The 27,874-nt window shown below is 44.2% G+C and overlaps 1 protein-coding gene across 2 annotated transcripts in view; it reads right to left on the reverse strand.

Moving 5' to 3' along the window:
• LOC121269068 (echinoderm microtubule-associated protein-like 6) overlaps positions 1-27,874 on the reverse strand; it is a 738,052-nt gene that overhangs the window by 107,954 nt on the left and 602,224 nt on the right. For both annotated transcript variants that reach the window (XM_041173516.1, XM_041173508.1), the window contains 2 exons: positions 26,876-27,052; positions 14,659-14,860 (listed from right to left, as the gene is read on the reverse strand). In XM_041173516.1, the coding sequence (XP_041029450.1) occupies positions 14,659-14,860; positions 26,876-27,052 (379 nt within the window). The remainder of the gene's footprint in view (positions 1-14,658; positions 14,861-26,875; positions 27,053-27,874) is intronic.

The following is a 27,874-nucleotide window of genomic DNA, read 5'->3' on the forward strand; positions in this document are numbered from 1 at the left end:
CTTCTGTGGACCCTGGAAGACTCCAGGGATCTGTGACTGACTGAAGATGTAGGAGTTGTGCACACCACCCTGGAAACTGTGCGCACACCTGCAGGATGTGCTTCTGGTGGTCGTATACCAGCTGCACATTCAGTGAGTTGAGGTTGATGTAGTCCACCATGTGCAGTGATGGAGACCTGAGTGCCACACGGGTGCAGTCGATCACACCCTGCACCTGTGGGAATCCCGAGATCCGGGCAAATCCAATGGCCCTTGCATCCTGGATGTTCCAGTCCCGGGCGAAATGCACAAAGTTGTATGCCATGGAGAAGATGGCATCCGTAACCTCATGGATGCATTTGTTGGTGGCAGCTTGTGAAATCCCACAGAGGTCACCTGTGGAGCCCTGAAAGGAGCCACTGGCATAGAAATTGAGTGTCGTGGTCACTTTCACAGCTACGGGCACTGGATGCCTTCCATGTCCCCTTCGTGCCAAGTCCAGCAGTAAGTGGCAGATGTGAGCGACCAGTCCCTACACATGCGCAGTTGTCGGCGACATCGGTTCTCGGTCATCTGCAGGAATGATAGGCGGCGTCTATAGGCCCTAGGCGCCGCCCAACCACAGCTCGCTGTCACTCCTGGACAGCGTGTGTGGGAACCCCAGCAGCCCCTTCTTCCTGAGGTTGTTGTTCCTGCCTTTGCGTGGCCAGGTGCCTCCGTCACTGTCTCTCTTTCCATCTTCTTCGCTCTCTGTAGGCCATCAGGCATACAGCTAGGTCACCAGGCTCTATGCTCCAGGTGTGGTCCTCCTGCAGCATGAAAGAGAGAGAAAGAGAGATGTGGTTAGCATGGGTGTACTTAGCACCTTCCTGGCCCTGTGTGACAGCCTCTTAATGCTTGCCGGAGAGTACAGGCCACCCCTCAGATGGGCCAAAGATGATTGAGCTGCATGGCTTACCTGTCAGCCTGCGACATGGGGGGAGACAGCTTCTAACCGGGTTGTTGAGATTGCAAAGGGCAGTCAGCGCCTCTAGCAGTGACTGTTACATGGCCAGTGTTGTCGAGGAGATTGTACAACATGTGCAGTCCAACTGCTCCGCGGTCCAGTAAAGTGGTCTGGAGCGTTTGGTGGCATTTTGGTGCCTATGCGTTGCTTGCATGGGCAGGCAGGCTAGGAGCCCGACCCCCAATCATATCACTGTGGCTGCGCCTGAACTGTCTCAGTTGCAGAGGGATGGTCAGTTTATACAGGTGTCCCTATTGCGTGGCCACTTCCCTCGCCTACCCGCGCTCCACCTCGATTACTTACGCGCGGGATCCAACGTCAGAGCAGCAGTTGCCACCCCCCCCACATCCCGACAACAGTCGCCTCTGATGCCGGGTAGCAGTTTCCCCAGGACACCATCCCCTTGAAAACAGTCGCCTTGGAGGCACAGCGACAGACATTTCACCCAGGCCCCTGCGGTGTCCCTGAAGCCTGCAAAGCAACAGGTGACCCCGGTGAGCTGTGAAAAACGATGCTGTTCACTGACCTCAGTTCCCCCAAAGTGAAGGCCGCCAAGTGCACATCGCCTGTGTGCTGTTATGAAACTTGTCGACGTGCTTTTCTGCCGATGTGGACAGACAGTCTGGTAGGGTCCACGAGCCTGACAGGGTGGCCTTTAAATGATATGCTGATATATTACAATGAGCTCCCTGATGACGGTTGGCAGGAAACATGGTCCGCCATCGGCAGGCTGAGCGGAAGATCGTGACCTGCCTTCCTGTCGTCATGAAACTGATCACGCCACATTGTCCATGTATGATTCCGCCCATAAGTCACTGAATCAGTTGCGTCGCAGAAGGAGGCCATTCGGCCCATTGAGTATGTTCTGGTCTCCTCAGAGCAAGCTAGTCAGTCCCACTTTCCCACTTGATCCCCATAGCCCTGCAAATTAATTTCCTTCAAGTATGCATCCAATTTCCTTTTGAAATAATTGACTATTTTTGCTTCCACCACAGTTGTGGCCAACGAGGTCCAGGTTCATTACCACTCGCTGGTTTAAAAACTTATTCCTCTCATCCCCTGCAACCCTTGCCCAAAACCTTAAATTGGTGTTCCCTAATCTTTGTACTATGTACAAGGTCAGATTCAGGTGCCTGGATCGTTCCAGTGGTGAACTTCAATATGATCCAGCAAGAGTCTCCCAGGCTACGGTGGTTTATTGCGCTTTGCACAACCTGGCGCTGCAAAGGGGGGAGGCCCTGGTTGATGAGAAATTAATGGAGCATGAGGCATCCTAAGACAAAGGTAAAGACAAGGAAGCTGACAATCAGCCACAGCATCCTACCTTCCTGAGGGGCCACTTGGAGAGCATCGAGATATAGGCACAAGGGAAGTACAGAGGGTGCTTATATACACTTCATCTGATGACCTTTTCCACCGCAGCCATTCAGCCAAATAAAGGTCCACATTCAACCTATACTGTTGGCATTCACCTCTGCTCTAAGCCAAGACCTGATCCCCCATAGCCACCTGGTGCTTCGCAAAGTGCAAAAGAGGACCACACACCAGGGTCACCCCAACCAGGCCTTGGGGTGACCCCATGCTACTACTGCAATGCCAGAGGGCCACCAACAATGAATGGAAACTTGCATAAATCAAGTAAGACCTTAATTACATAAAATGTTATCAGAATCAAGCAGAGAAGCATTAATTATGTGTTCATCCATGAGGTGCAGGTGCATTTAGTGCGTTTCCTTAATTCTTTTATGAATGCTCTTTTATGGTGCTCCCATCTCACTACCAGCTGCGGTAGAGACAGGATACTGAACCTGCTCTCCCGTGGCCTGCAATGACCTTAGTGGCTGTCCTCTGGCTGCTTGAGGCCTGGAGAGCCCTGGCATGCTGAGAGGCTCCTGTGCAGGTGCAAAGCCTTTGTCATCCCAGAAACTTGAGGTGCTGGTGTCACTGGCAGAGGGGCTAAAAAGCTGCTGTCCACAGCGGGATCATCCTGAGAAAAGCCACCAGGGGCAGAAACCAGCTGCTCCTCTTCCCTTCCGAGGCATAATTGTACCTCTCTGCTAACCTGAGAAGGATGGGAACCTGGTGGAGAATCCAGGTGCCCTGACCCCCTCTCCCCTTGCCACTGCTGGATACAGCTCATGGACAAGGTGATGGTATGTAGGTCTGCGTGCATCTCTGGCATCCATTGACTGCTGTCTGGATGTGGTTCTCCAGGAGAGTTACCAATCACTTGATGGAGAAGGCCATGCCCATAGATGAGAGGGAAATAACAGTACTCAGGGCCTGAACTGACGCCTCCAGCGTTCAAGTCATGGTGCAGATACCCTCTGGAAACTCCACCAGATCTTCAGGCACCACACGCTGAATTTTTAGCATCTGATGCCTTATGGCACTTCATCAGTCTGGGACTCAGCATGCGCCTGACCTCACCGAGTCCCATGACTGTCAATGGCTTTGTCTATCACAGCCTCCAACAGCTGGTGTGGCACATGTGTGGGTGCTCTCACTCAGTTGTGAGCTTGAATAAGTACAAATGCATTCCTAGTGAGGTGAAAGTATCTGCACTAATGGAAAGTATGAAGGAATGATGTGATGCTGCACCCTCTGAGGCATCCTCCTCCTCAGAGATGGAGGATGTCCCCAGGAGACTGCAACTTTTTGTTCCTGTGGTTGAACTATGAGAGGAAACACAATGACCTGCAGTTTTCACCCTCCAGACCCGAGCCCACAAAATCAGCTGCAGTTCATTGATTTCTGTACATTGGAAGGCATGGGAGCACTGTCTTGCAATCAAATGCAATCCCTTAAGCTTTCTCCACCTGACTGCTTCTGATAAAAGAGAATGAGATAAAGCTGGGTACAGAGAGCCTCAGTCACCTCCCTTATGTGACAGTGAACTGCAAACTGTGAAATGTTGCTTATATTTCCAGCAGCAGACGGGAGGGAGCCAGATACATAAAGTTTAAGATCTAATCTCACCTTGATAAATGCAGACAATGCAATCCTTGTCCTGCTTTGAAGTTGCAATTGTGGCTGCAGCATTTGGCAAGTTACAGCTGAGACCTCTTTAATGAATTGAAGACATCTTAAGCATAGTTCTTTGTTGAGGGTGAGGAAGGGCCCTTGGAGGATATAGCCACTTAAGAACATAAGAAATAGGAGTAGAAGTAGCCCATTTGACCCTTGAGCCTGCTCCTCCAGTTAATAAGATCATGGTGATCTGAAAGTGGCCTCAACTTCACTTTCTCCCCCGATTCCCATGACTCCCTTATAAATCAAAAATATTCCTAACTTAGCTTTGAATATTTTCAATAACCCATCATCCACTGCTCTCTGGGGTAGGGAATTCCAAAGATTAATGAGTCTCTGAGAGAATAAGTTCTTCCTCATTTCCATTTTAATGGGAGACTCCTTATTCTGAATATGTGTCCCCTATTACTAAATTTCCCCATGAGGTGATATATCTTTTCAGCATTGACCCTGTAAAGCCCCCTCAGAATCTGATATGTTTCAATAACATCACCTTGCATTCTTCCAAACTCCAATGAGCATCGGCCCAACCTGTTCAACCTTTCCTTATAAGACAACCCTTTATCCTAGGAATCAACCCAGTGAACCTCCTCTGAACTGTCTCCAGTCCAAGTATTTCACTCCTTACTTAAGGAGACCAAAATTATACACAGGGCTCTAGGTGTGGTGTCACCAGTGCCCTGTACAGTTGTAGCATAACTTCCCTATTTTTATACTCCATCCCCTTTGTAATAAAGGCCAACATTCCATTTGCCTGCTAATTAGGGAGGCGGTGGCATAGTGGTATTGTCATTGGACTGGTAATCCAGAGACCTAGGGGAATGCTCTGGGGACCCGGGTTCAGCCACCATGGCAGATGGTTGAATTTGAATTCAATAAAAATCTGAAATTAAAAGGCTAATAATGACCATGAAACCATTGTCGATTGTCATAAAAACCCATCTGGTTCACTAATGTCTTTTAGGGTTGGAAATCTGCCATCCTCACCTGGTCTGGCCTTCATGTGACTCCAGATCCACAGTAATATGGTTGACTCTTAAATGTCCTCTGAAATGGCCTAGCAAGACACTACTTGTATCAAACCACTAGAAAGTCAATAGAAAGGAATGAAACTGTACGAAACACTCAGCATCGACCTAGGCACCAGAAATGACAGAGCAAACTCAGCCCTGTTGACCCTGCAAAGTCTTCCTTTAAATATCTGGAGAGCTGTCTCATAGACTAGTCAAGCAAGAGCCTGACATAGTCATACACGCGAAATCATACCTTACAGATCATGTTCTAGACACCACCGTCACCACTCCTTGTTAGGTCCTGACCCACCAAAAGGACAGACCCAGCAGAGGTTGTATACAGTCGGGAGGGAGTCGCCCTGGGAGGCCGCAACATTGACTCTGGCCCCCATGAAGTCTCATGGCATCAGACCAAACATGGGCAAGGAAACCCATTACGACAACACCACCACCCCCCCAACAACCCCCAGTCAGCTGATGAATCAGCACTCCTCCTTGTTGAACACCACTTGGAGGAAGCACTGAGGGTGGCAAGGCTGCAGAATGTACTCATGCCCATCACCAAGAGTGGATCAGTAGCACCGCCACAGACTGAGATGGCCATGTCATAAAGGACATAGCTGCTAGACTGGGTCTGCGGCAGGTGGTGAGGGAACCAACAAGAGGGAAAAACATACTTGACCTCATCCTCACCAACCTGTCTGCCATAGATGCATCTGTGACCACCACACAGTCCTTGTGGAGATGAAGTCCCATCTTCATATTTAGGATACCCTCCACCAGGCCAGGGAGAAGGTAAATGTCTAAAGTAAGTGTACAGGATTTGGGGGGGGGGGGGGGGTGCAGGTGTTCGAGGTCATTGGGATGGGGGTGGGGGTGGGGGTTGGGGGGGGGGTGTCGGTTGGAGATCGGGAAGGGTTGGGGTTACAGGGAATTGGAGATCCGTGGAGGGGGGTGGGGGGGTCTGAATTCCCGGGGGGGGGGGAGGGGGGGGTGCAGGGTCGTGGGGTGGTTCCGAGGTCTGAGGAGTGGTGAGAGGGGGGCCAAAGTCGGGGAGTCCAAAGTCTGGGGGGGTCCGAGGTGTCGAGGTCTGCAGGGTTGGTTGGGGGGTGGGGGGTCTGAGTTCTGGGGACAGTCGGAGGTCGGGGGGTGGGGGTTGTTGGATATCGGGGAGAGGTATGGGGTGTCGGACATTGGGGATGGGTATGGGGTGTCAGCAGTCGGGCGGCTGGGGGATCGGAGATCTGGGGGGGTGTGGGAGGTGTCGGGGGGCTGGGGGTTGAGATTCGGGCAGGTCAGGGGTAATTGCCATGCAAACCCTTACCTGGGAACCTCCAAGAGGGATTCCCCAATGTATCTTTGGGGCACCCCCCAAATCTGACACTGGGGAGCTTGGAAGTTATGGACTATTATTTTTTCTAGCCACACTTTGTTGGTTTCTAAAATTTTCCTAATCTTCTGGCTTATCTTTACAGCATCATACACATTTTCTTTCAATTTGACCCCACCCTTAAAGTCCTTAGTTAGTCATGGTTGGTTGATCCTTCTCATAGAGTAATTTCTTTCTCAATGGACTATATCTTTTTTGAGAGTAATTAAATATTTCCGTAAATGTCTGCCACTGCTTATATACTGTCTTACATTTTAACCTATTTTCCCAGTCTGCTTTAGCCTACTTTGTCTTCATACCTTTGTATTTGCCTTTATTTAAATTTGAGACCCAAGTTTGATAACCAAGTTTCTCACCCTTGAAGTGAATGTGAAATTCTATCAAGTTATGATCATTCTTCCCTAGAGGATCCTTTGCTATGAGGTCATTCATTAATCCTGTCTCATTACACATTACCAGATCCAAAATAGGCTGTTCCCCAGTTGATACCATGACATATTGTTCCAAAAAACTGTCTTGAATGCACTCTATGAACTCATCCTCAAGCTACCTTTGAAATTCGATTTGTCCAATTGATATGAAGATTAAAATCGTCCATGATTATTGCAGTACCTTTCTTACAAGTTCCCATTAATTCTTGATATTTACATTGTCCTACAGGATAGCTACTGTTAGGGGAGCCCATTTATTCCCACCAATGACTTATTTCCCTTGCTATTTCTCATCTCCAACCAAACTGATTCTTACTTTGAGCCCTCCTCCCTCTCCTCTTTCTTTTAGCAGATTTTCTGTTCTGTGTATTCTCTGTTCATTCTACTAGTCATGCTCAATTCAAAGAAGAAGGCCTAACAGGCCACCCATGTCTGGAGGCAACTTATTTCTGCACGAACCTTCTCCCTCAAAGACTTCCAAAGTTATCAGAGTGTTTTACCACTCCAAAACCGTGGGTGGGATTTTATGGAGGTTGCAAGAGTGGGAAATGTGGTGTGCAGGGTGACTAAATTAGGTGGGATGCAAAATTTTGATTTCTCAATGCCTTAGGGGGAGGCGATGGCGAAATGGTATTGTCGCTGGACGAGTAATCCAGACACCCAGGGTAATACCCTGGGGACCCGGGTTTAAATCCCACCATGGTAGATGGTAGAATTTGAATTTGAATTCAATAAAAATCTGGACTAAAAGGCTAATGCTGACCATGAAATCATTGTTGTAAATGAATGCCCTTTAGGGAAGGAAATCTACTGTCCTTACCTGGTCTGACCTACATGTGACTCCAGACCCATCCACAGCAATGTGGTTGACTCTTAAATGCCCTCCGAAATAGCCTAGCAAGCTACTCAGCAGTATAAAACTGCTACAAAGTCACAAAAAAAGGAATGAAACAGGAGAGAACACCCAACATTGACCTAGGCAAACTCAGCCCTGTCGACCCTGAAAAGGCCTCCCTACTAACATCTGGGGGCACGTGCCAAAATTGGGAGAGCTGTTTTACAGACTAGTCAAGCAACAGCCTGACATAGTCATCCTCATGGAATCATATCTTACAGAAAATGTCCCTGACACCACAACTGACCAAGGTGGCCGAGTCCTGAGGGACATAGCTGCTAGACTGGGTCTGCGGCAGGTGATGAGGGAACCAATAAGAGAGAAAAACATACTTGAACTCATTCTCACAAACCTGTTTGCAACAGATGCATCTGTCCATCACATGTAGGAGTGACCACTGCATAGTCATCGTGGAGATGAAATCCTGCATTCACACTGAGCATCCCATCCATTGTGTTGTGTGGCACTACCACTGTGCTAAATGGGATAGATTTTGAACAGATATAGCAACTCAAGATTGGGCATCCATGAGGCGCTGGGACAGGCAAGGGAGAATTGACATTAACAGGCAAGGGAGAAGGTAAATTTAGCAGCAGCAGAATTGTACTCGAACACAATCTGTAACCTCATGGCCTGACATATCCCCTACTCTACCATTGCCATCAAGCCAGGGGATCAACCCTGGTTCAATGAAGAGTGCAGGAGGGCATGCCAGGTGCAGCACCAGGCATACCTAAAAATATAGCGCTAACCTAGTGAAGCTATAACACAGGACTACGTATGTGCCAAACAGCATAAGCAGCAAATAATAGAGCTAAGTGATCCCACAACCAACGGATCAAATCTAAGCTCTGCAGTCCTGCCACAGCCAGTCCTGAATGGTGGTGGACAATTAAACAACTCACTGAAGGAGGAGGGTCCACAAATATCCCCATCCTCAATGATGGGGAGCCCAGCATATCAGTGCAAAAGATAAGGCTGAAGCACATGCTACAATCTTCAGCCAGAAGTGCCAAGTGAATGATCCATTTTGGCCTCCTCTGGAGGTCCCCAGCATCACAGATGCCAGTTTTCAGCCAATTTGATTCACTCCATGTGATAACGAGAAACAGCTGAAGGCACTAGATAGTGCAATAGCTATGGGCCCAGACAATATCCTGGCAATATTACTGAAGAATTGTGCTCCAGAACTTGCTGCGCCCCTAGCCTAGCTGTTCTAGTACAGCTACAACACTGGCTATCTACTGGCTATGTGGAATATTCCCTAGGTATGTCCTGTGCACAAAAAGCAGGACAAATCCAACCGGGCCAATTACCGCCCCATCAGCCTACTCTCCATCCATCAGTAAAGTAATGGAAGGGGTCATCAACAGTACTATCAAGCGGCACTTGCTTAGCAATAACCTGCTCACTGGCACCCAGTTTGGGTTCTGCCAGGGCCACTCAGCTCCTGACCTCATTACAGCCTTGGTTCATACATGAACAAAGGAGCTGAACTCCTGAGGTGAGGTGAGCATGACTGCCCTTGAGTCAAGGCAGCATTTGACTGAGTGTGGCATCAAGGGGCCGGAGACAATGGGAATCAGGGGGAAAACTCGCCGCTGGTTGGATTCATATGTAGCACAAAGGAAGATAGTTGTGGTTGTTGGAGGTCGGTCATCTCAGCTCCAGGACATTACTGCAGGAGTTCCTCAGGGCAGTGTCGTTGGCCTAACCATCTTCAGCTGCTTCATCAATGACCTTCCTTCCATCACAAAGTCAGAAGTGGGGATGTTCGCTGATGATTGCACAATGTTCAGCACCATTCGTGACTCCTTAGATACTGAAACAGTCCGTGTCCATATGCAGCAAGACCTTGATAATATCCAGGCTTGAGCTGACAAGTGGCAAGTGACGATCGTGCCACACAAGAGGCAGGCAATGACCATCTCCAACAAGAGAGAATCTAACCATTGCCCTTTGACGTTCAATGGCGTTACCATCACTGAATCCCCCATTATCAACATGCTGGGTGGTTACCATTGACCAGAAACTGAACCGGACTAGTCATATAAATACTGGTCTACAAGAGCAGGTCAGAAACTAGGAATCCTGCGGTGAGTAACTCACCTCCTGACTCCCCAAATCCTGTTCACCATCTACAAGGCACAAGTCAGGAGTATGATGGAATACTCCCTACTTGCCTGAATGAGTGCAGCTCCAACAACGCTCAAGAAACTTGACACCATCCAGGACAAAGCAGCCCACCCGATTGGCACCCCTTCCACAAACATTCACTCCCTCCACCATCGATGAACAGTGGCAGCAGTGCACTATCTACAAGATGCACTGCAGAAACTCACCAAGGCTCCTTAGGGAGCACCTTCCAAACTCATGATCGCTAGCATCGAGAAAGACAAGAGCAGCAGATACATGGGAACATCACTACCTGGAAGTTCTCCTCCAAACTCACCTTCCTGCCCTGGAAATATATCGTTGTTCCTTCACTGTCACTGGGTCAAAATCCTGGAACTCCCTTCCTAACAGCACTTGGACTGCAGTGGTTCAAGAAGGCAGCTCAGCACCACCTTCTCAAGGGCATGGGAATGGGCAATAAATGCTGGCCAGCCAGTGAAGTCCACATCCTGTGGATGAATAAAAAAAAAGGGAGGTGGTAGGGACAGTCAGTCAAGGTAAGAAAATGAGAGGCCTAAAGGGTGATGTCAGTACTGTCCAAATACGCATCCATCTCAGGGTGATGGCTGGCAGAGTCTTTACAGGGTTTTGAGTTCACCTACAGCATTTCAATTATCCCCGCCAAGATGATCTCGTAGGAACAGAGGAACATACAAAATAGGAGCAGAAGTAGGCCATTCAGCCCCTCATGCTCCACCATTCAACTAGATCATGGCTGATCTTCTACTTGACCTCAGACAATGTCCTTTACAATGCATTGGAGGAAGGGCTAGCTGAGTCTGCAAGTTCAGCAGTACAGCAGCGAGTACAACACTGGACACTAACATGAACATTCTATAAGAGTGAACAAAAACAATTGTTTATTCCACAATAAAGAAAATGTCCCTAACTTCCTGTAGCCATCAATGCATGTCAACCATGAAGGGGACCAATATTTTTAGCTCTCTTACTAAGCTCGTCTCAACAAATAATGGTGATGCACTCATGAATAAAGTGAAACTAATGCAGTGTGAAACATTTACAAATGAAATTTAAATTTGAAAAACACCCATTCCTCAATAAGTCTTATGTTAATGACAATGGAATTGGGCAGGAAAGTTTTGGCCATGATGCAGAGCCTCCCTGTTTGACCAGGAGATTCTTTTACAGCCCATCTGTAGCTGCATCATTGTCAGCTGACAGTCAGTTTTGCCACTGAAAAGCATCCCCTGCTGTGGAATCACATGTGCTCCCATGCACGACGCCAGCATTTTAAATTTCAATTGTAACCTCATGAGAAACGGGGAAAAGCAAGAGAGGAGTGGCGCACATTTCCAGTTCTGCCGTTGGAACAGTGCATTTGCATAATAGATGAAGCATTCATATAATGTGCCATAGAGCAGTGGATCTCAGCTTAACATCTAAAATGCTTCAGATTGAATTTGTGATCTAAATCTAAGCTATTGGAAGGAAGTAATGAGCTTTCTTGTGTAAGAAAGAAATGTCAACTTGAATTCCTCATTAGCATCCTCTCTCAGCTGATACAAAGCAAGATTGGTGGAGTATCTTGTCATTGTTTGGAAAACATGAAACTATGGGGAAAAGAAGAAATCAAAGTAAAGCCCCCTTCCCTAAGTTAATATGTTGTATGTTTATTCTGGCCCATTCCTACAGTTTTTCCTTATGATACGTATCTTCTGCATAGCAAAATGATCTGCTTCTATTTTGCCAATGTTCATTACAATCCTCATTACAAAAGGAAACTGGGGAAACTCGTTCTCTGCTACCCTCCCACATGTGGTAATGCCTGAACCTCACTTGATGCTCTTCCTCTAAAGCCACAACTGGCAGCTCATGACAAGTTACAGCTAAAGATGGCATAGCATGCAAAGTTACAACATACTGTCCCACTGTGCTGTGTACAACTAATCTACTCAATCATCCTAGAACTGCATCTAAATACTGAAGTTACAAATGGAATGTCTGTTGTCCTTCCTACTCTTTCATAATGTTTCAATTAATTTAATGGGATGCAATCCATCATATTGTGTTCCAACAATATAAAAACACGTTTCAATGACATCCAGAACCCTGTACCATCAAGCAATTATCTCACTAGGTACTCAGGCTGCTCCTTGTTTCTGAATGCCAGCCTCAGATCATATCAATGTTTGGCCTAGCTACTCAGATCTATTCTCCTTCTCTTCATTGGCTAAAAGGTGGAATTGCTTTCAGATTATACAGCAAGTGAATTTTAAATAAAATGGGTTTCAGGTTGTACAAGAATGGCAGAATGAATGGGAAACAAAAAAAGGGTATAATTATTAGACTTGATATACAGCTAGTATAATAATATATAGATACAGTTATGATTTTCCCTAGATCTTGGAACAGTCCCAGCAGATTAGAAGTTAGCAAATGTAATATTGTTATTTAAGAAAGGAGGGAGAGGGAAAACAGGGAACTACATACCAGTTAGCCTGACATCAGTCATTGGGAAAGTGCTGCAATCTATAATTAAAGAAGTCTTAACAATGCACTTGGAAAACCATGTACGATGAGACAAAGTCAACACGGTTGTATGAAAGGGAAATCATGTTTGTCAAATTTATTAGAATTTTTTGAGGATGCAATTAGGAAGATAGATAAAAGGCAACCAATACGGAAGATAATGGTAATATATTAGCATGGATAGAGGATCACGGACAGGAAGCAAAAGAATAAATGGGACATTTTCAAGTTGGCAGGCTGTATTTATTGCCCATCCCTAATTGCTCTCATTCAGAGAGCATTTTTAAGAGTCAGCCACATTGCTGCAGATCTGGAGTCACATGTAGGCCAGCCCAGGTAAGGATGGTAGATTTCCTTCCCTAAAGGATATTGGTGAACCAGATGGGTTTTTACAACAATCGGCAATGTTTCATAGTCATCATTAGACTTATAATTCCATGGTGGGATTCGAACCCAGGTTCTCAGAACATTACACTGGGTCCCTGGAATACTAGTCCAGTGACAATACCTCTATGCAACTGCCTCCCCTGAGGACAGCTCTGCTCCCTGTCAGCAGGACTCTGTTGACAATACAAAGCTAGGTGGGAATGCAAGTTGTGAAGAGGACACAAAGAGGCTCCAAAAGATTAGGTTAGGTTAGTGGGCGAGAAGTTGGCAGAGTGGGTAACAAGGTGGAAGATGGAGTATAATGTGGGGAAGTGTGAAATTATTCATTTTGGTCGTACAGATAGAAAGAAAAATATTTTTTAAAAGGCGTGAAACTTGTAAATTTTGATGTTCGGAGGGACTCAGGTGTATTCATACAAGGAACACAGAAAGTTAGCTTGAAGGTCCAGGAAGCAATTAGGAAGGCTAATGGTATGTTGTCTTTTATTAAAAGGGGATTGGAGTACAAGAATGAATAAGTGTTGCTACAATTGTACAGGGCTCTGGTGAGACCATACCTGAAGTACTGTGTACAGTTTTGGTCTCCATATTTAAGGAAAGGTATACTTGCATTGGAGGCAGTACAGCAAAGGTTCAGTGGATTGGTCCCTGGCTTGAGAGGGTTGTCCTCTGATGACAGACTGAGTAAATTGGCCCTATATTCTCTGGAGTTTAGAAGAAAGAGAGGTGATCTCATTGAAATATTCAAGATTACTAAGGGGCTTCTCAGAGTAGATATTGAGAGGTTGTCCCCTGGGGAATCCTGATTGGGGGCACAATCTCAGGATAAGGGGTTGGCCATTTAGTCTGAGATGAGAAGAAATTTCTTCACTCAAAGGGTTGCAAATGTTTGGAATTCTCTATCCCAGGGGGTTGTGGATGTTCCATCACTGAATATATTTAAGGCCGAGTAGACAATTATTGGTCTCTCAGGGAACCAAAGGATACGGAGATCCGGCAAGAAAGTGGAGTTGAGGCAGGAAGATCAACCATGATCATACTGAATGGTGGAGCAAGTTCAACAGGCCATGTGGTCTACTCCTGCTCCTATTTCTTATGTTCTTAGCTATAAATAAGCAACAAAAATGTAACATTTATCTAATGTAACATCTATTTTCTATGGTCAAGTTCCTGTGGCATAGCACACATCATGTTAAGATCAAGTGTAGTTTTCAGGTCAAGCAGAGTTGGAGAACAGGTTGATAATTGAATCATAGTGAGGCAGGTTAAGAGGAGGTAGGTGGGAATGAGAAATAGAGGTAAAGAGGGCAGGAGGGGCCAGAAGAGAGGATGAGAAGGAGGCTGAGGGCTGGTGGTGATGAAGTTTGAACTCCAGCTCCTCCTAGCCTGTCAATATATTTTAAAAATCACAAAACTTATCTTTGAAGACTATTGGTTAGGTCTGTCGACACCTGGAGAAATAGGATTTACATGTGCTATGCATGCTTTATTCAATCCTCTGAAAGTTGTAATATAGGGTTCTACAGCAGGATGGGATACCAATTTGCCAACTAATAACCTCCCACCTGGAATGCTGGCCAACAAATTAAGGGCCTTTCTGCAAGTTGAAATGGTGCATAAGGTTCAAACAAATTAGCGCACACCACTGAGCATTATTCTTGATTAAAAAAGGTCTGAAACCAATTTGTTGGAAATGGAAGAGCGCAGTTTGGTGACAGTGATTATGTATTGCTGGTGTCCTGGCAGACTTCTTAGATAACTCTGTAAAATTTAGATTTATTACAAAGATCAAAATAATTAGGAATTTTAAATACAGCAGTACACTAGAAAAGGCTCAAGTTATTAATATTGTTTCCGTCTACCTCCATCCTCATCGGTGTCAGTGTCAGACTCTTCACTGTCCATAGGCTTGTTGTCCCTGTTTCCATCAGTTTCCCAATTCCAGATCATTAAAGCAGTGTCAGCACCACCCACTGTAAGCAACAAGCTGTCATCCTGTGCCCACCTCACATTAGTCACATGCGCACTGTGGCCCACATATTTTTTAAACTTTGCGTATCGGCTCTGGAAAACAAATTAATCACATTTTCAGTTAGGGCTGTGACTATATTCGTCAACCTTTATAATTTAAAAGTGTGGACACTATACCACATCTAGATATTAATTTTGAAATTTTACTTTTCGCTGATAATTATGATAACTTTTTTTCTGGGTAACTTAACCATAATTTTTATTGCATTCAATATAGAGAAGGGGGAGAGAAGCGAATGCGTGGAAAGTTGTTTTCTTTAGACAAGTATTTTGTTTGCTTGCCAATGCTAATCTGCTTTTCCACTATCAAAATCCAAGATTATATAACTAGTTCTTGTAGGAAGTTAAAGGAAAAAGCAATATCCCACAAAGCAAGGTGCCAGTTTATCCTTCTGGCAAAAACTAAGAATCTCTCTTTTTATTTTCCCTTAGACAGACAGTAATGGACACCATGCTATATTCAAACATGGTCAGTATATTAGGCAGATTATTATTAATGTCTCGTGTGTGGTATCATGTATGTGTACTTTCCATTTTGTAAATGAGAAAGTTTGGGAGATTATACTATTCTATTAATTCAAATTTAATCTTAAAAATGTCCACATTTTCACCAACATCTGTGCTATTATAAGAGTTCCAGTTATATAAATGTGCAGATGATATGCAATGACTTTAATATTGTATATGTGTGCTTATTTTCTGGTAGTACCCATGCTTCATCAAACATTTCATTTTCTTTAAGGTTTATTTATTTAACAATCAACTTCATCATAGCCAAGGGCCGAATTGAGTTTTACCATCAATCATTCCAATTAAAATATAAAAGTACAAAAAATATAGAAAGAACAAAGTAGAATAAGATCATTACATTTTGGGGCCTCTTCATTATTAGGATTCAAAGTTCAACAGTCAGTAAAGCTTAAACAGAATTACCTGAAAAAACTCAGCAGGTCTGGCAGCATCGGCAGAGAAGAAAAGAGTTGACGTTTCGAGTCCTCATGACCTTTCAACAGAACTGATTTTTCTTTACAAGGAGAGGGGTGAAATATAAGCTGGTTTAAGGTGGCGGGGGGGGCGGTTGTGGTTGTAGGGACAAGCCAGCAGTGATAGGAGCAGATAATCAAAAGATGTCATAGACAAAAGAACAAAAGAACACAGAGGTGTTGAAGTTGGTGATATTATTTGAACAAATGTGCTAATTAAGAATGGATGGTAGGGCACTCAAGGTATAGCTCTAGTGGGGGTGGAGGGGCATTAAAGATTTAAAAATAATGGAAATAGGTGGGAAAAGAAAAATCTATATAAATTATTAGAAAAAACAAAAGGAAGGGGGAAGAAATAGAAAGGTGGGGATGGAGGAGGGAGCTCAAGACCTAAAGTTGTTAAATTCAGTATTCAGTCCGGAAGGCTGTAAAGTGCCTAGTCGGAAGATGAGGTGCTGTTCCTCCAGTTTGCGTTGGGCTTCACTGAAACAATGCAGCAAGCCAAGGACAGACATGTGGGCAAGAGAGCAGGGTGGAGTGTTAAAATGGCAAGCAACAGGGAGGTTTGGGTCATTCTTGCGAACAGACCGCAGGTGTTCTGCAAAGCAGTCGCCCAGTTTACGTTTGGTCTCTCCAATGTAGAGGAGACCGCATTGGGAGCAACGAATGCAGTAGACTAAGTTGAGGGAAATGCAAGTGAAATGCTGCTTCACTTGAAAGGAGTGTTTGGGCCCTTGGACGGTGAGGAGAGAGGAAGTGAAGGGGCAGGTGTTACATCTTTTGCGTGGGCATGGGGAGGTGCCATAGGTGGGGGTTGATGAGTAGGGGGTGATGGAGGAGTGGACGAGGGTGTCCCGGAGGGAACGATCCCTATGGAATGCCGCCGGGGGGGTGAAGGGAAGATGTGTTTGGTGGTGGCATCATGCTGGAGTTGGCAGAAATGGCGGAGAATGATCCTTTGAATGCAGAGGCTGGTGGGGTGATAAGTGAGGACAAAGGGGACCCTATCATGTTTCTGGGAGGGAGGAGAAGGCGTGAGGGTGGATGCGCGGGAGATGGGCCGGACACGGTTGAGGGCCCTGTCAACCACCATGGGTGGAAAACCTCGGTTAAGGAAGAAGGAGGACATGTCAGAGGAACTGTTTTTGAAGGTAGCATCATCGGAACAGATGCGACGGAGGCGAAGGAACTGAGAGAATGGGATGGAGTCCTTACAGGAAGCGGGGTGTGAGGAGCTGTAGTCGAGGTAGCTGTGGGAATCGGTAGGCTTGAAATGGATATTGGTGGACAGTCTATCACCAGAGATTGAGACAGAGAGGTCAAGGAAGGGAAGGGAAGTGTCAGAGATAGACCACGTGAAAATGATGGAGGGGTAGAGATTGGAAGCAAAATTAATAAACTTTTCCAAGTCCCAACGAGAGCATGAAGCAACACCAAAGTAATCATTGGTGTACCGGAGAAGGAGTTGTGGAAGGGGGCCGGAGTAGGACTGGAACAAGGAATGTTCCACATACCCCATAAAGAGACAGGCATAGCTGGGGCCCATGCGGGTACCCATAGCCATACCTTTTATTTGGAGGAAGTGAGAAGATTTGAAGGAGAAATTGTTCAGCGTGAGAACAAGTTCAGCCAGACGGAGGAGAGTAGTGGTGGATGGGGATTGTTCAGGCCTCTGTTCGAGGAAGAAGCTAAGGGCTCTCAGACCATCCTGGTGGGGGATGGAGGTGTAGAGGGATTGGACGTCCATGGTGAAGGGGAAGCGGTTGAGGCCAGGAAACTGGAAATTGTTGATGTGACGTAAGGTGTCAGAGGAATCGCAGATATATTTCACCCCTCTCCTTGTAAAGAAAAATCAGTTCCGTTGAAGGGTCATGAGGACTCGAAACGTCAACTCTTTTCTTCTCCGCTGATGCTGCCAGACCTGATGAGTTTTTCCAGGTAATTCTGTTTTTGTTTTGTTTTGGATTTCCAGCATCCGCAGTTTTTTGTTTTTAGTCAGTAAAGATTGTTCATTGTGCGAATGAGATATTGCACTGGGCTATTCTTAAATCTTGTCGTTTTACATCTTAATTTAGTTGTTTTGAGTTTTGTAGCTGGTAGCCATTATAAGATCTGTCTGCAGGTAACAAGTAGTGAAGTTTGGAGTTCGGCAGCAATCTTGCAAAAGAACTGCAGAGTTGATTGTGTCTATTCTTGAGTGTCCCCAGACTGCAATTGTGTAAGACATATGAGTAACTATGGTAATTAGGGTTAAGAATGACTTTGTAAGCTCTTTTCTGAACACTTTCAATGGCTTTACATTGCTGATTTGTGATTCTGCTGGGCTGCACAGATGCCCCGTATTCCAATATGGGACGAATAAAAGATGTGAAAATGGCCACAAGATTATTGCTTGAGAAGGAATGATATTTCAGCTTCTGAAGTATGTACAGATGGTTGATAGCTCATTTAACAATAGAACTGACATACATTTTCCGTTTTAGATCTGGCTGGATAAATATACCCAATATGACAGAATTATGATGTTGGATTGTGATGTCATTCCTTGACAGATTGGTATGAGCCAGTTTGTTTTGAGCAATGTCAACAATTGTGCACGTATTGGGGTTAAGGCAAATTCTAATCTATATAGACCAATTGTGAAGTTGCTCAAGAACAACTGGCATATGAGATTCAGTGTGACTACTACACTTTTTGATAACCGTCAGCCTGTCAACTTATTCAAAGTGGCGAATGTCAGTGTTGATTTTGTTGATCAGGGCAAGGAAAACAATGGGTCCCGTCTTTGTTCCCTGTGGAACTCCAGCATACATACATGTCCACTTGGATACTTTATTGGTGAACTTAACACTTGTTCACAATTTTGAAATGAAATTGCTTATCCAAGAAACAAGAGATGAATCAACTCCCATTTGTAGGAGTTTTGAGATGGCAACTGTGTGATCGATGTGATCAAATACTTTGGAGAAGTCTATAAGCATACTGGAAGATATTGATCCCGAAGTATCAATGTCCTCATGGAGATTGTGCAAGATATCAATCAAGCAACGTGAAGTTGACATGTCTTTGATGTTTCCAAACTGTTTGGAGTCAAAGTTGTTCTGCATTGTCTTCTCTATGAAGTATTCTGCAATCTTGGAGAAATGGTCAATTAGGATGACAAGGTGCAGGTTGTCAATGCTATTGGGTGACAATTTCAGAACAGGATTGACATATACCCTTTCCCACTGTGCTGGGACAGTTGCGTGTATGATGCATTGATTATGTCCCTCAGAAGTTCGGCAAGTTCATAAGAGATCTGACTAAGTCTGGCAGTGATGTTGTGGGGACCATTTGCTTTATAAGATTCAATTCTCCTACCTTCTCAATATCCCTCCCATGGGTGAACCTGTGGAAGAAATGGTAGATATGCTGGGGGTAAGGAGGGATTCAGTGATTGCAAATTATCTCCAATAGATGCAAAGCAGGAACATATTTGGACCAAAAGCTTTACTGACTGTGGGGAAAAAAATTAACAGACACCAGCTTCTGTCACTTAGTAATGTTATGCAATTCTGCTTTTTGTAGGCGACAGAGGACACAGTCTGAAGTTATTGCCCAGATTTTAAAAGGAAGGGACAGGAATAGCATGATGAGCCCCAAATCAGGTAGTGCACCCAGAAAGATTGGGACTGTGGAAGCCTGTTGATCTTAATGATAGGGCCTTATCGGAATATAAGGCCTTGAAGTCCTAGTCAGCAAGTGGGAGCAGGAATGTGGCAGCAGGAGGATGCAGCATGGAACCCATGGAACGGTTCCTGGCAGTAAGAGGAGCAGTCTAGAGGCAATGTGGGCAGGGGCGGGAGATTGTGTTCCAGGGTGCTCGGGGATTGTTGTAGGGGGCAAAATTCCAGCACAATCTGAAAAAGCTGGTGCTGGGGATTCCAGTCAGATTTGTCTGGGCTGGGCTGGGGTGGGGGCGGAATTGGAATTCCAGCAAAATCAGACAAGGGCTGAGGAGCCTAAGGACTCCTTTCTGGGTTTGGGAGAGTACTCCTACTGCTCCTGGCCTACAAGGAATTATAACAGACATAATTTTTAAGACTAGCCATTGCCTCCACTGGCCAGTCAGGGCCTCCCACTATGGTTCTGCACCAGGTTGCACAGTGCCGGACTTTCCCTGACTATATTAATATTATATTGCAGCACCACTGACATCAGCAGGCTGAACATTTTGAATGTCATATAAGTCTCCACTCGAGTATAAGATCATATAATTTTACAGTATGGAAGGAGGGCATTTAGTTCTTGCACCTATGCTGACTCTTTGAAAGAACAATCCACTTAGCCCCATTCCCCTGCTTTTTCCCCTAAAGGTATTTCTATTAAATACTTACCTAGTTCACTTTAAAAACAATTATAGATTCAGCTTCCATCTCTGTTTCCAGTACAGCATTTCCACTGTATAAAAAAATCTAATTTCTCCCTTTGTTCTTTAGGTAACAATCTTAAATGGGGAAAATCTGCTGCTGTGAAAAGAAAGAGTTCAGTGTCCATGGATTGTCACAACTATTAAGGGATGTTCTGAGAGATGAAAATGACCAACATGCTTCCGTTTCCGGCTTAGTAAAAATTGTTCCAGATAATTTTGGTGCTGTTATCCAATGTTGGTGCTGTCTATCTATTCAGGTGAATGAAATAATTGATATTACATTTTCAGCTTCTTGAGAAAGAACTGGGCTTCCTCAAAGACACTGGCTTTTACCTCAAAGGTCTCTTGTGCATCCCTGATTTTCTTTGCTCCACGTCGGATTGTGCCTTTAGCTGCCTAGACCCTGAACTCAGGAAGTGCCTCCCTAAAACTCTCTGTCTCTCTCTCGTCCTTTAAGATGCTCCTTAAAACCTACTTCTTGGACCAAACTTTTAGTCACTTGGCCTAACATCTCTTCATGTGGCACAGTGCCAAAATTTGGTTGATAATTATTTCCATTAAGTGCCCTGGGAAATTTTTTACATTAAAGTTGCTACATAAAACAAGTTGTTGTTTGTGAAGGGTATAGCTCACTAGCAGCCTCAAATGTTTAACTGTTTAATTTAGCTATGTTCCTGCATCACAGCAGTGTCCAGTCCATCGCAGTTGATTTTGCAGGAGTTTTGCCTGAATGCTTGCAAAGCTGGCTTCAAGAAGGACACTAACATTTGCTTGACGGTCCTCCCATTGAATCTGAAAGGTGCGGCGGAGGTATTGCTGCTGGAATGTTTCTAGTGCCCTTATTTGTCGCTGATACACAGTCCAGGTCTCACTGTGGTACAGGAATATGGTGACGACAATGTAGTTTAGGACTTCTGTTGACTTATGGAAGTCTTTGTTGTCAAACACTTGCAACTGTGGTTTGTAAAAGGTTGAACTGGCGCAGCTGATCTGGTGTTGGATCTGCTAGTCAATGGTGGCCTTTTGAATGAATATGGTTGCCAAGATATGGGACCTGCTCAACATATTCCAGAATCTCTCCTTCAACATATATGGGAGGTGGAATATTTGACTGACCAGGTCTAGGTTGATATTTGAGTTTTGTTTTCGCAACATTCAAGGACAGGCTGAGTCTCTTGCATGCAGAATTGAAGAAATTGAAAGGGCTTGCAAATCTGGTGCAGAGTGGCAATGACACTGCAGTCTTTCACAAACTGTAAATCATATATATCCATTGTGGTCAGTTTAGTTTTGGCAGGGAAGTGAATGAGGTTAGAGAGTCTTCCATCTAAGTGATACTTAATAATGACACCAGAGGGCAGTTGATCTTTGATGAGGTGAATAGCAACTGTCATGTAGAGTGTAAATAGTACGGGGGCTATCACAGAGCCTTACTTGACACTGGTCCTTGAAGAGGACTGTTTCAGACTTCCACTTAAGACAGTTGCAGTCATATCATCATGATTTTGCTGGATTTTGATTAAGTTTATTGGACATCCAAGTCTCTGGAGCATAATCCATAGAGCCTCGCGATTTATAGAGTCAAATACTTTGATCAGGTTGATGAATGCAATGAAGAACATAAGAATGTAAGAAATAGGAACAGGGGTAGACCATTTGGCCCCTTGAGCCTGCTCCACCATTCAATAAGATCATGGCTGATCTTCCTGTGTTTCGATTTCTACATTGCCATCTAACCCTGATAACCTTTGATTCTCAACATTTTTCTTGGATTTGGCTTCAACAAAGGGCATGTCAGAGGTTCATTTGGAAGGTCTCAAGCTATACGCTGTCAAATAGTATGTAAATGATTGAGAATTCAATGAATTCAACCTGACAATATGTGATTTATGTACTTTAATACAAAATGCAGAGTGTAGTAGACCTTTCATTTCTATTCTGTAAATTAAGACCTGCATTTTGCATTGTATTGTAATTATTCATATGCTGAAATGATCATAATGTGCAATCCTTATATTATTTTATACCTTGATTTTATTTTTATTTTAATCATTATCTATAACAATGTCTTGAATTATGATTATTTATTTTATTTGTATTGTCATCACATTGTGGCGCAGATTGAAATTGGTAGGTATGATGTGGTGGGTATTACGGAGACATGGCTGCAAGGGGATCAGGACTGGGAGCTAAGTATCCAAGGATATACATCCTGTTGAAAAGAAAGGCAGGTTGGCAGAGGGGGTGGGGTTGCTTTGTTAGTAAGAAATGATGCAGGCATCCGAACAGTAGTCAGGATATGGGGCACAAGATACACCAGGAGATAGAAAACGTGTGTAAGAAAGGTAAGGTTACAGTGATCATGGGGGGGTTTCAATATGCAGGTAGACTGGGAAAATCAGGTTGGTAGCGGATCCCACGAAAAGGAATTTGTGGAATGTCTATGAGATGGCTTTTTGGAGCAGCTTGTGGTGCAGCCCACCAGGGAACAGGCAATTCTAGATTTAGTGATGTGTAATGAGGCAGATTTGATAAGGGAACGTAAGGTGAAGGAACCCTTAGGAGGAAGTGACCATAATATGATAGAATTTACCCTGCAATTTGAGAGGAAAAAGCTGGAATCAGATGTAACTACTGTTTGGAGGCCTGTACATAACTCCCAATATGGTTTTATCACCTTTGCGGTTCCTCAACTCTACCCACACAGATTCGACATCATCTGACCCTACATCATTTCTTGCTATCGATTTAATTTCATTTCTTACTAACAAAGCAACTCCACCCCCTCTGCCAACCTGCCTTTCTTTTCATTGTTACATCTGTAGTTGAATAAAGGTAACTACAGAGGCATGAGGGAGGAGCTGGCCAGAATTGACTGGGAGATGAGCCTAGCAGGAAAGACAGTGGAACAGCAATGGCAGGAGTTTCTAGGAATAATTTGGGAGACACAGCAAAAATTCATCCCTAGAAAGAAGAAGCATACTAAAGGGAGGACGAGGCAACCATGGCTGACAAGGGAAGTCAGGGACAGCATAAAAGCTAAAGAGAAAGCATACAATGCGGCAAAGAGCAGTGGGAAACCAAGGGATTGAGAAGCCTACAAAGACCAACAGAGGACAACTAAAAAAGAAATAAGGAGGGAGAAGATTAAATATGAGGGTAAACTAGCCAGTAATATAAAAGAAGATTGCAAGAGTTTTTTTTGATATATAAAGGGTAAGAGAGAGGCAAAAGTGGACATTGGACCGCTGGAAAAAGACGCTGGAGAAGTAGTAGTGGGGAACAAAGAAATGGCGGAGGAACTGAATAGGTACTTTGTGTCAGTCTTCACAGTGGAAGACACGAGTGACATCCCCAAAGTTCAAGAGAGTCGGGGGGCAGAGGTGTGTATGGTGGCCATTACCAAGGAGAAGGTGCTAGGAAAACTGAAAGGTCTGAAGGTGGATAAATCACCTGGACCAGATAGATTACACCCCAGGATTCTGAAGGAGATAGCTGAAGAGATAGTGGAGGCGTTAGTGGTGATCTTTCAGGAATCACTGGAGTCGGGAGGGTCCCAGAGGACTGGAAAATCGCTAATGTAAACCCCCTGTTTAAGAAGGGAGTGAGGCAAAAGACAGGAAATTACAGGCCGATTAGCCTGACCTCGGTCATTGGTAAGATTTTAGAGTCCATTATTAAGGATAAGATTTCAGAATACTTGGAAGTGCATGGTAAAATCAGGCAAAGTCAGCATGGTTTCATCAAGGGGAGGTCATGACTGACAAATCTGTTAGATTTCTTTCAGGAGGTAATGAGTAGGTTAGACAAAGGAGAGCCAAAGGATGTTATCTACTTGGACTTCCAGAAGGCCTTTGACAAGGTGCCGCACAGGAGGCTGCTCAGTAAGATAAGAGCCCATGGTGTTAGAGGCAAGGTACTAGCATGGATAGAAGATTGGCTGTCTGGCAGAAGGCAGAGAGTGGGGATAAGGGGGTCCTTCTCAGGATGGCGGCCGGTGACTAATGGAGTTCCGCAGGGGTCAGTGTTGGGACCACAACTTCTCACTTTATACATTAATGATCTAGATGAAGGAACTGAGGGCATCCTGGCTAAGTTTGCAGATGATACAAAGATAAGTTGAGGGACAGGTAGTATTGAGGAGGCGGGGAGGCTGCAGAAGGATTTGGACAGGTTAGGAGAATTGGCAAAGAAGTGGCAGATGGAATACAACGTGGGGAAGTGTGAGGTCATGCACTTTGGTAGGAAGAATAGAGGCATGGACTATTTTCTAAATGGGGAGAGAATTCAGAAATCTGGAGTGCAGAGGGACTTGGGAGTCATCATCCAGGATTCTCTTAAGGTTAAGTTGCAGGTTGAGTCAGTAGTTAGGAAGGCAAATGCAATGTTGGCATTTATTTCGAGAGGACTAGAATATAAAAGCAGGGATATGCTGCTGAGGCTTTATAAGGCTCTGGTCAGACCACATTTAGAATATTGTGAGCAATTTTGGGCCCCATATCTCAGGAAGGATGTGCTGGCCCTGGAGAGGGTCCAGAGGAGGTTCACGAGAATGATCCCAGGAATGAAAGGCTTAACATATGAGGAACGTTTGAGGACTGTGGGTCTATACTCAATGGAGTTTAGAAGGATGAGGGGGGATCTGATTGAAACTTACAGAATATTGAAAGGCTTGGATAGAGTGGATGTGGGGAAGATGTTTCAATTAATAGGAGAGACTAGGACCCGAGGGCACATCCTCAGAGTAAAGGGAAGACCTTTTAGAACAGAGATGAGGAGAAACTTCTTTAGCCAGAGAGTGGTGAATTTATGGAATTCATTGCCACAGAAGGCAGTGGAGGCCAGGTCATTGAGTGTATTTAAGACCGAGATAGATAGGTTCTTGATTGGTAAGGGGATCAAAGGTTACGGGGAGAAGGCAAGAGAATGGGGTTGAGAAACCTATCAGCCATGATTGAATGGCGGAGCAGACTTGATGGGCTGATTGGCCTAATTTCTGCGCCAATGTCTTGTGGTCTTATAATCTTGCACCTGCCACCATGATGATTTTTAAATAAACCATTTATCTATCGCACCAAGGATTCAGTTTAAATATTTAGAAAAAGGATACAATAGAGATCTTTGTTAATGAAAAGTCAATAAATCTGCCCATAAGTTTAGCATTGTTCTGCTGCTTTTATATTTGCTTTTGTGTGAGTTCCTTTTTTGTGTAGATTTGACTGGTTGTTTTGGCTGAATATGATCTAACAACATGGTGTTTTTCTGAAGAAGATAGGGCTGGCTGCAAGACAGGAAACCCTAAGTGCATTAAGTTGATAAAAGGGTAACTTTTTTTCTTTTTTAACTTAATCCTGCGACTCACTAATTTATTCACTTGGTTTCAGATCATAGGAGTGAAAGAACTGCCTGTGAAAATTGGCTGCTGATATAAGTATGAGTGAAGAATATTGGAAGAGAAGCAAAATTGTATTGTGCAAACATATCTGTCTCTTTGATCCTGGATCTTCCGATAATTGTGAACATGGTGTCCTTTCAGCTTGCTTGAAATAACATTTTGTTTCTCCCTGCAAGTCTCTCACTTAAATTAACCCTCCCTCCACCTTTTCATCTCTAACTGGCCTTCGTACCTTCACTACTGAGAGTCAAGATGAAGAAACACAAAAGCTAGAGTTCCAAAATTAAAACACAAAATGCTGCAAATAAACATCTGAAGTAGAAAAGATAAGTTAAAATTTGAGCCTCTGAAGAAGGGCCATACGGACTTGAAACATTAACTCTGTTTCTCTCTCCACAGATGCTCCTAGACCTGCTGAGTTTTTCCAGCATTTTGTTTTTGTTTTAGATTTGGTGTTCAGCTTTTCCTTGGATTTCTGTTTGTAGGCATTTGCACAAGCTGATACTGAACCCATGCCATCTTTTTGCAGGCCAAAGTCTGCTTATTATAAGACTGAGGCTGAGTGAGTGGATCCCATACAAACCTCCAATTTGCATGGTCCAGTGTTCATGGATCCTATTCCCAGGGCATTGTGAATGTTTCATCCTATCCTTCTTGACTAAAATAGGTAATTTCTATCTTTAGTCCATGTAGCATTTAAAAATAGCTAGAATTCAATAGGAGGGTTGAATACCAGAGTTGGGCACCCTAAGTGCAAAATGGCACCCACTGTGGTCTGGAAATTGAAGGCTTGGAATTGATTTTCTACCCATAATTTAATTAGATGGAAAACAAAGGTCTGTGGGCTTGCGATTTTCTGACCAGAACTCCCTGGAATGAAAATTGTACAGGTTATACAAAGGGCAAGTGAGCGACACTTTTGGATTCCTGCCCAAAACCTGAAGATTAATCTTAATCCCTATGCATTTCAGTATGTTCAACTTTCTGGTAATTCCATGCCAATTTTTTTAGGCCACATCTAATTTCCAAACTAATTACCTGCATCACATGACAGTGAATGCATTTGTAAAATACCTGAAATAATGAGGTATCAAAAGCTGCAAAATTTAATTTGGTTACCATGTTTGTTGGTACACATGCAAAAAGTACAATTTAACCTATTTATCATGGAGGATTTAAAACAAAGGTGATTTGAATAACTATATATACAGTATTATTTTTGTATTTTAACAAAATACTACTTGTGTGAATCAAGTTACCTTTACTGGGTATGAAAAGAGCTTCATGAAGCCAAAGTCATCCCCTGTGACTATGAGTTTTCTGTCTTTGGTTAGACAGGCTGCATTGACATCTGTGATATCACTGTGTGTCGGCCAGATTCCTTCACATGTTGGTCCTAAAACACATGTCCAAGTGGCCCAGTCTATCTTCTCTATCTGCATAAAAAATGAAACAGTTAAACTGCAACTTCCTACAGATCAAATCTCAGTTAAGATTTACCATTGTTTGACAGAATAATTGATCTCAACATGATCACATTTTTGCAAAAATACAAAGAATGATGGTACAGAAACTATGTGCTCCCAATCGAGATTGATAGTTCCCTGAGTAAAATTTTACTGCTCAGCATATTGAAGTCATTCAGTGGCTGCTCAGGATATCACACTAGAACTCTTGTACATGAACAAGTTGCTAGTGGCTGGATGCTAAAAGGCAGAAATTGGATAAACATAAAAAGATGCATGGGGATCATGGAATGCAATTAGCCCAATTCTGTTCATTGTATTGCAGACAGCATAGTAAATTTGTGCAGCCTGCTGCTTTACATAAAAACAAAAAAACTGCGGATGCTGGAAATCCAAAACAAAAACAGAATTACCTGGAAAAACTCAGCAGGTCTGACAGCATCGGCGGAGAAGAAAAGAGTTGACGTTTCGAGCCCGCAAGTTCTGTCGAAGGGTCATGAGGACTCGAAACGTCAACTCTTTTCTTCTCCGCCGATGCTGCCAGACCTGCTGAGTTTTTCCAGGTAATTCTGTTTTTGTTCTGCTGCTTTACATGTTTGTTGTGTGCAGCCAACACTATTTGTGCTGTTCTGCACAAGTCAGCAGAAGGCCTGATGTTACGAGTAGCTGAAGCTACTTAAAAGCAGCTTGCGCCTCCTAAGGGGGAGAGGCACTGTGGTTGCAAAGATGGTGCGAGTCATTTGAAAACAAAACCTATGGTCTTAAACTTTGAGCAATGGCTGCACATAAGAG

Source organism: Carcharodon carcharias, chromosome 2, assembly GCF_017639515.1.
Source record: "Carcharodon carcharias isolate sCarCar2 chromosome 2, sCarCar2.pri, whole genome shotgun sequence".
Classification (NCBI taxonomy): domain Eukaryota; kingdom Metazoa; phylum Chordata; class Chondrichthyes; order Lamniformes; family Lamnidae; genus Carcharodon; species Carcharodon carcharias.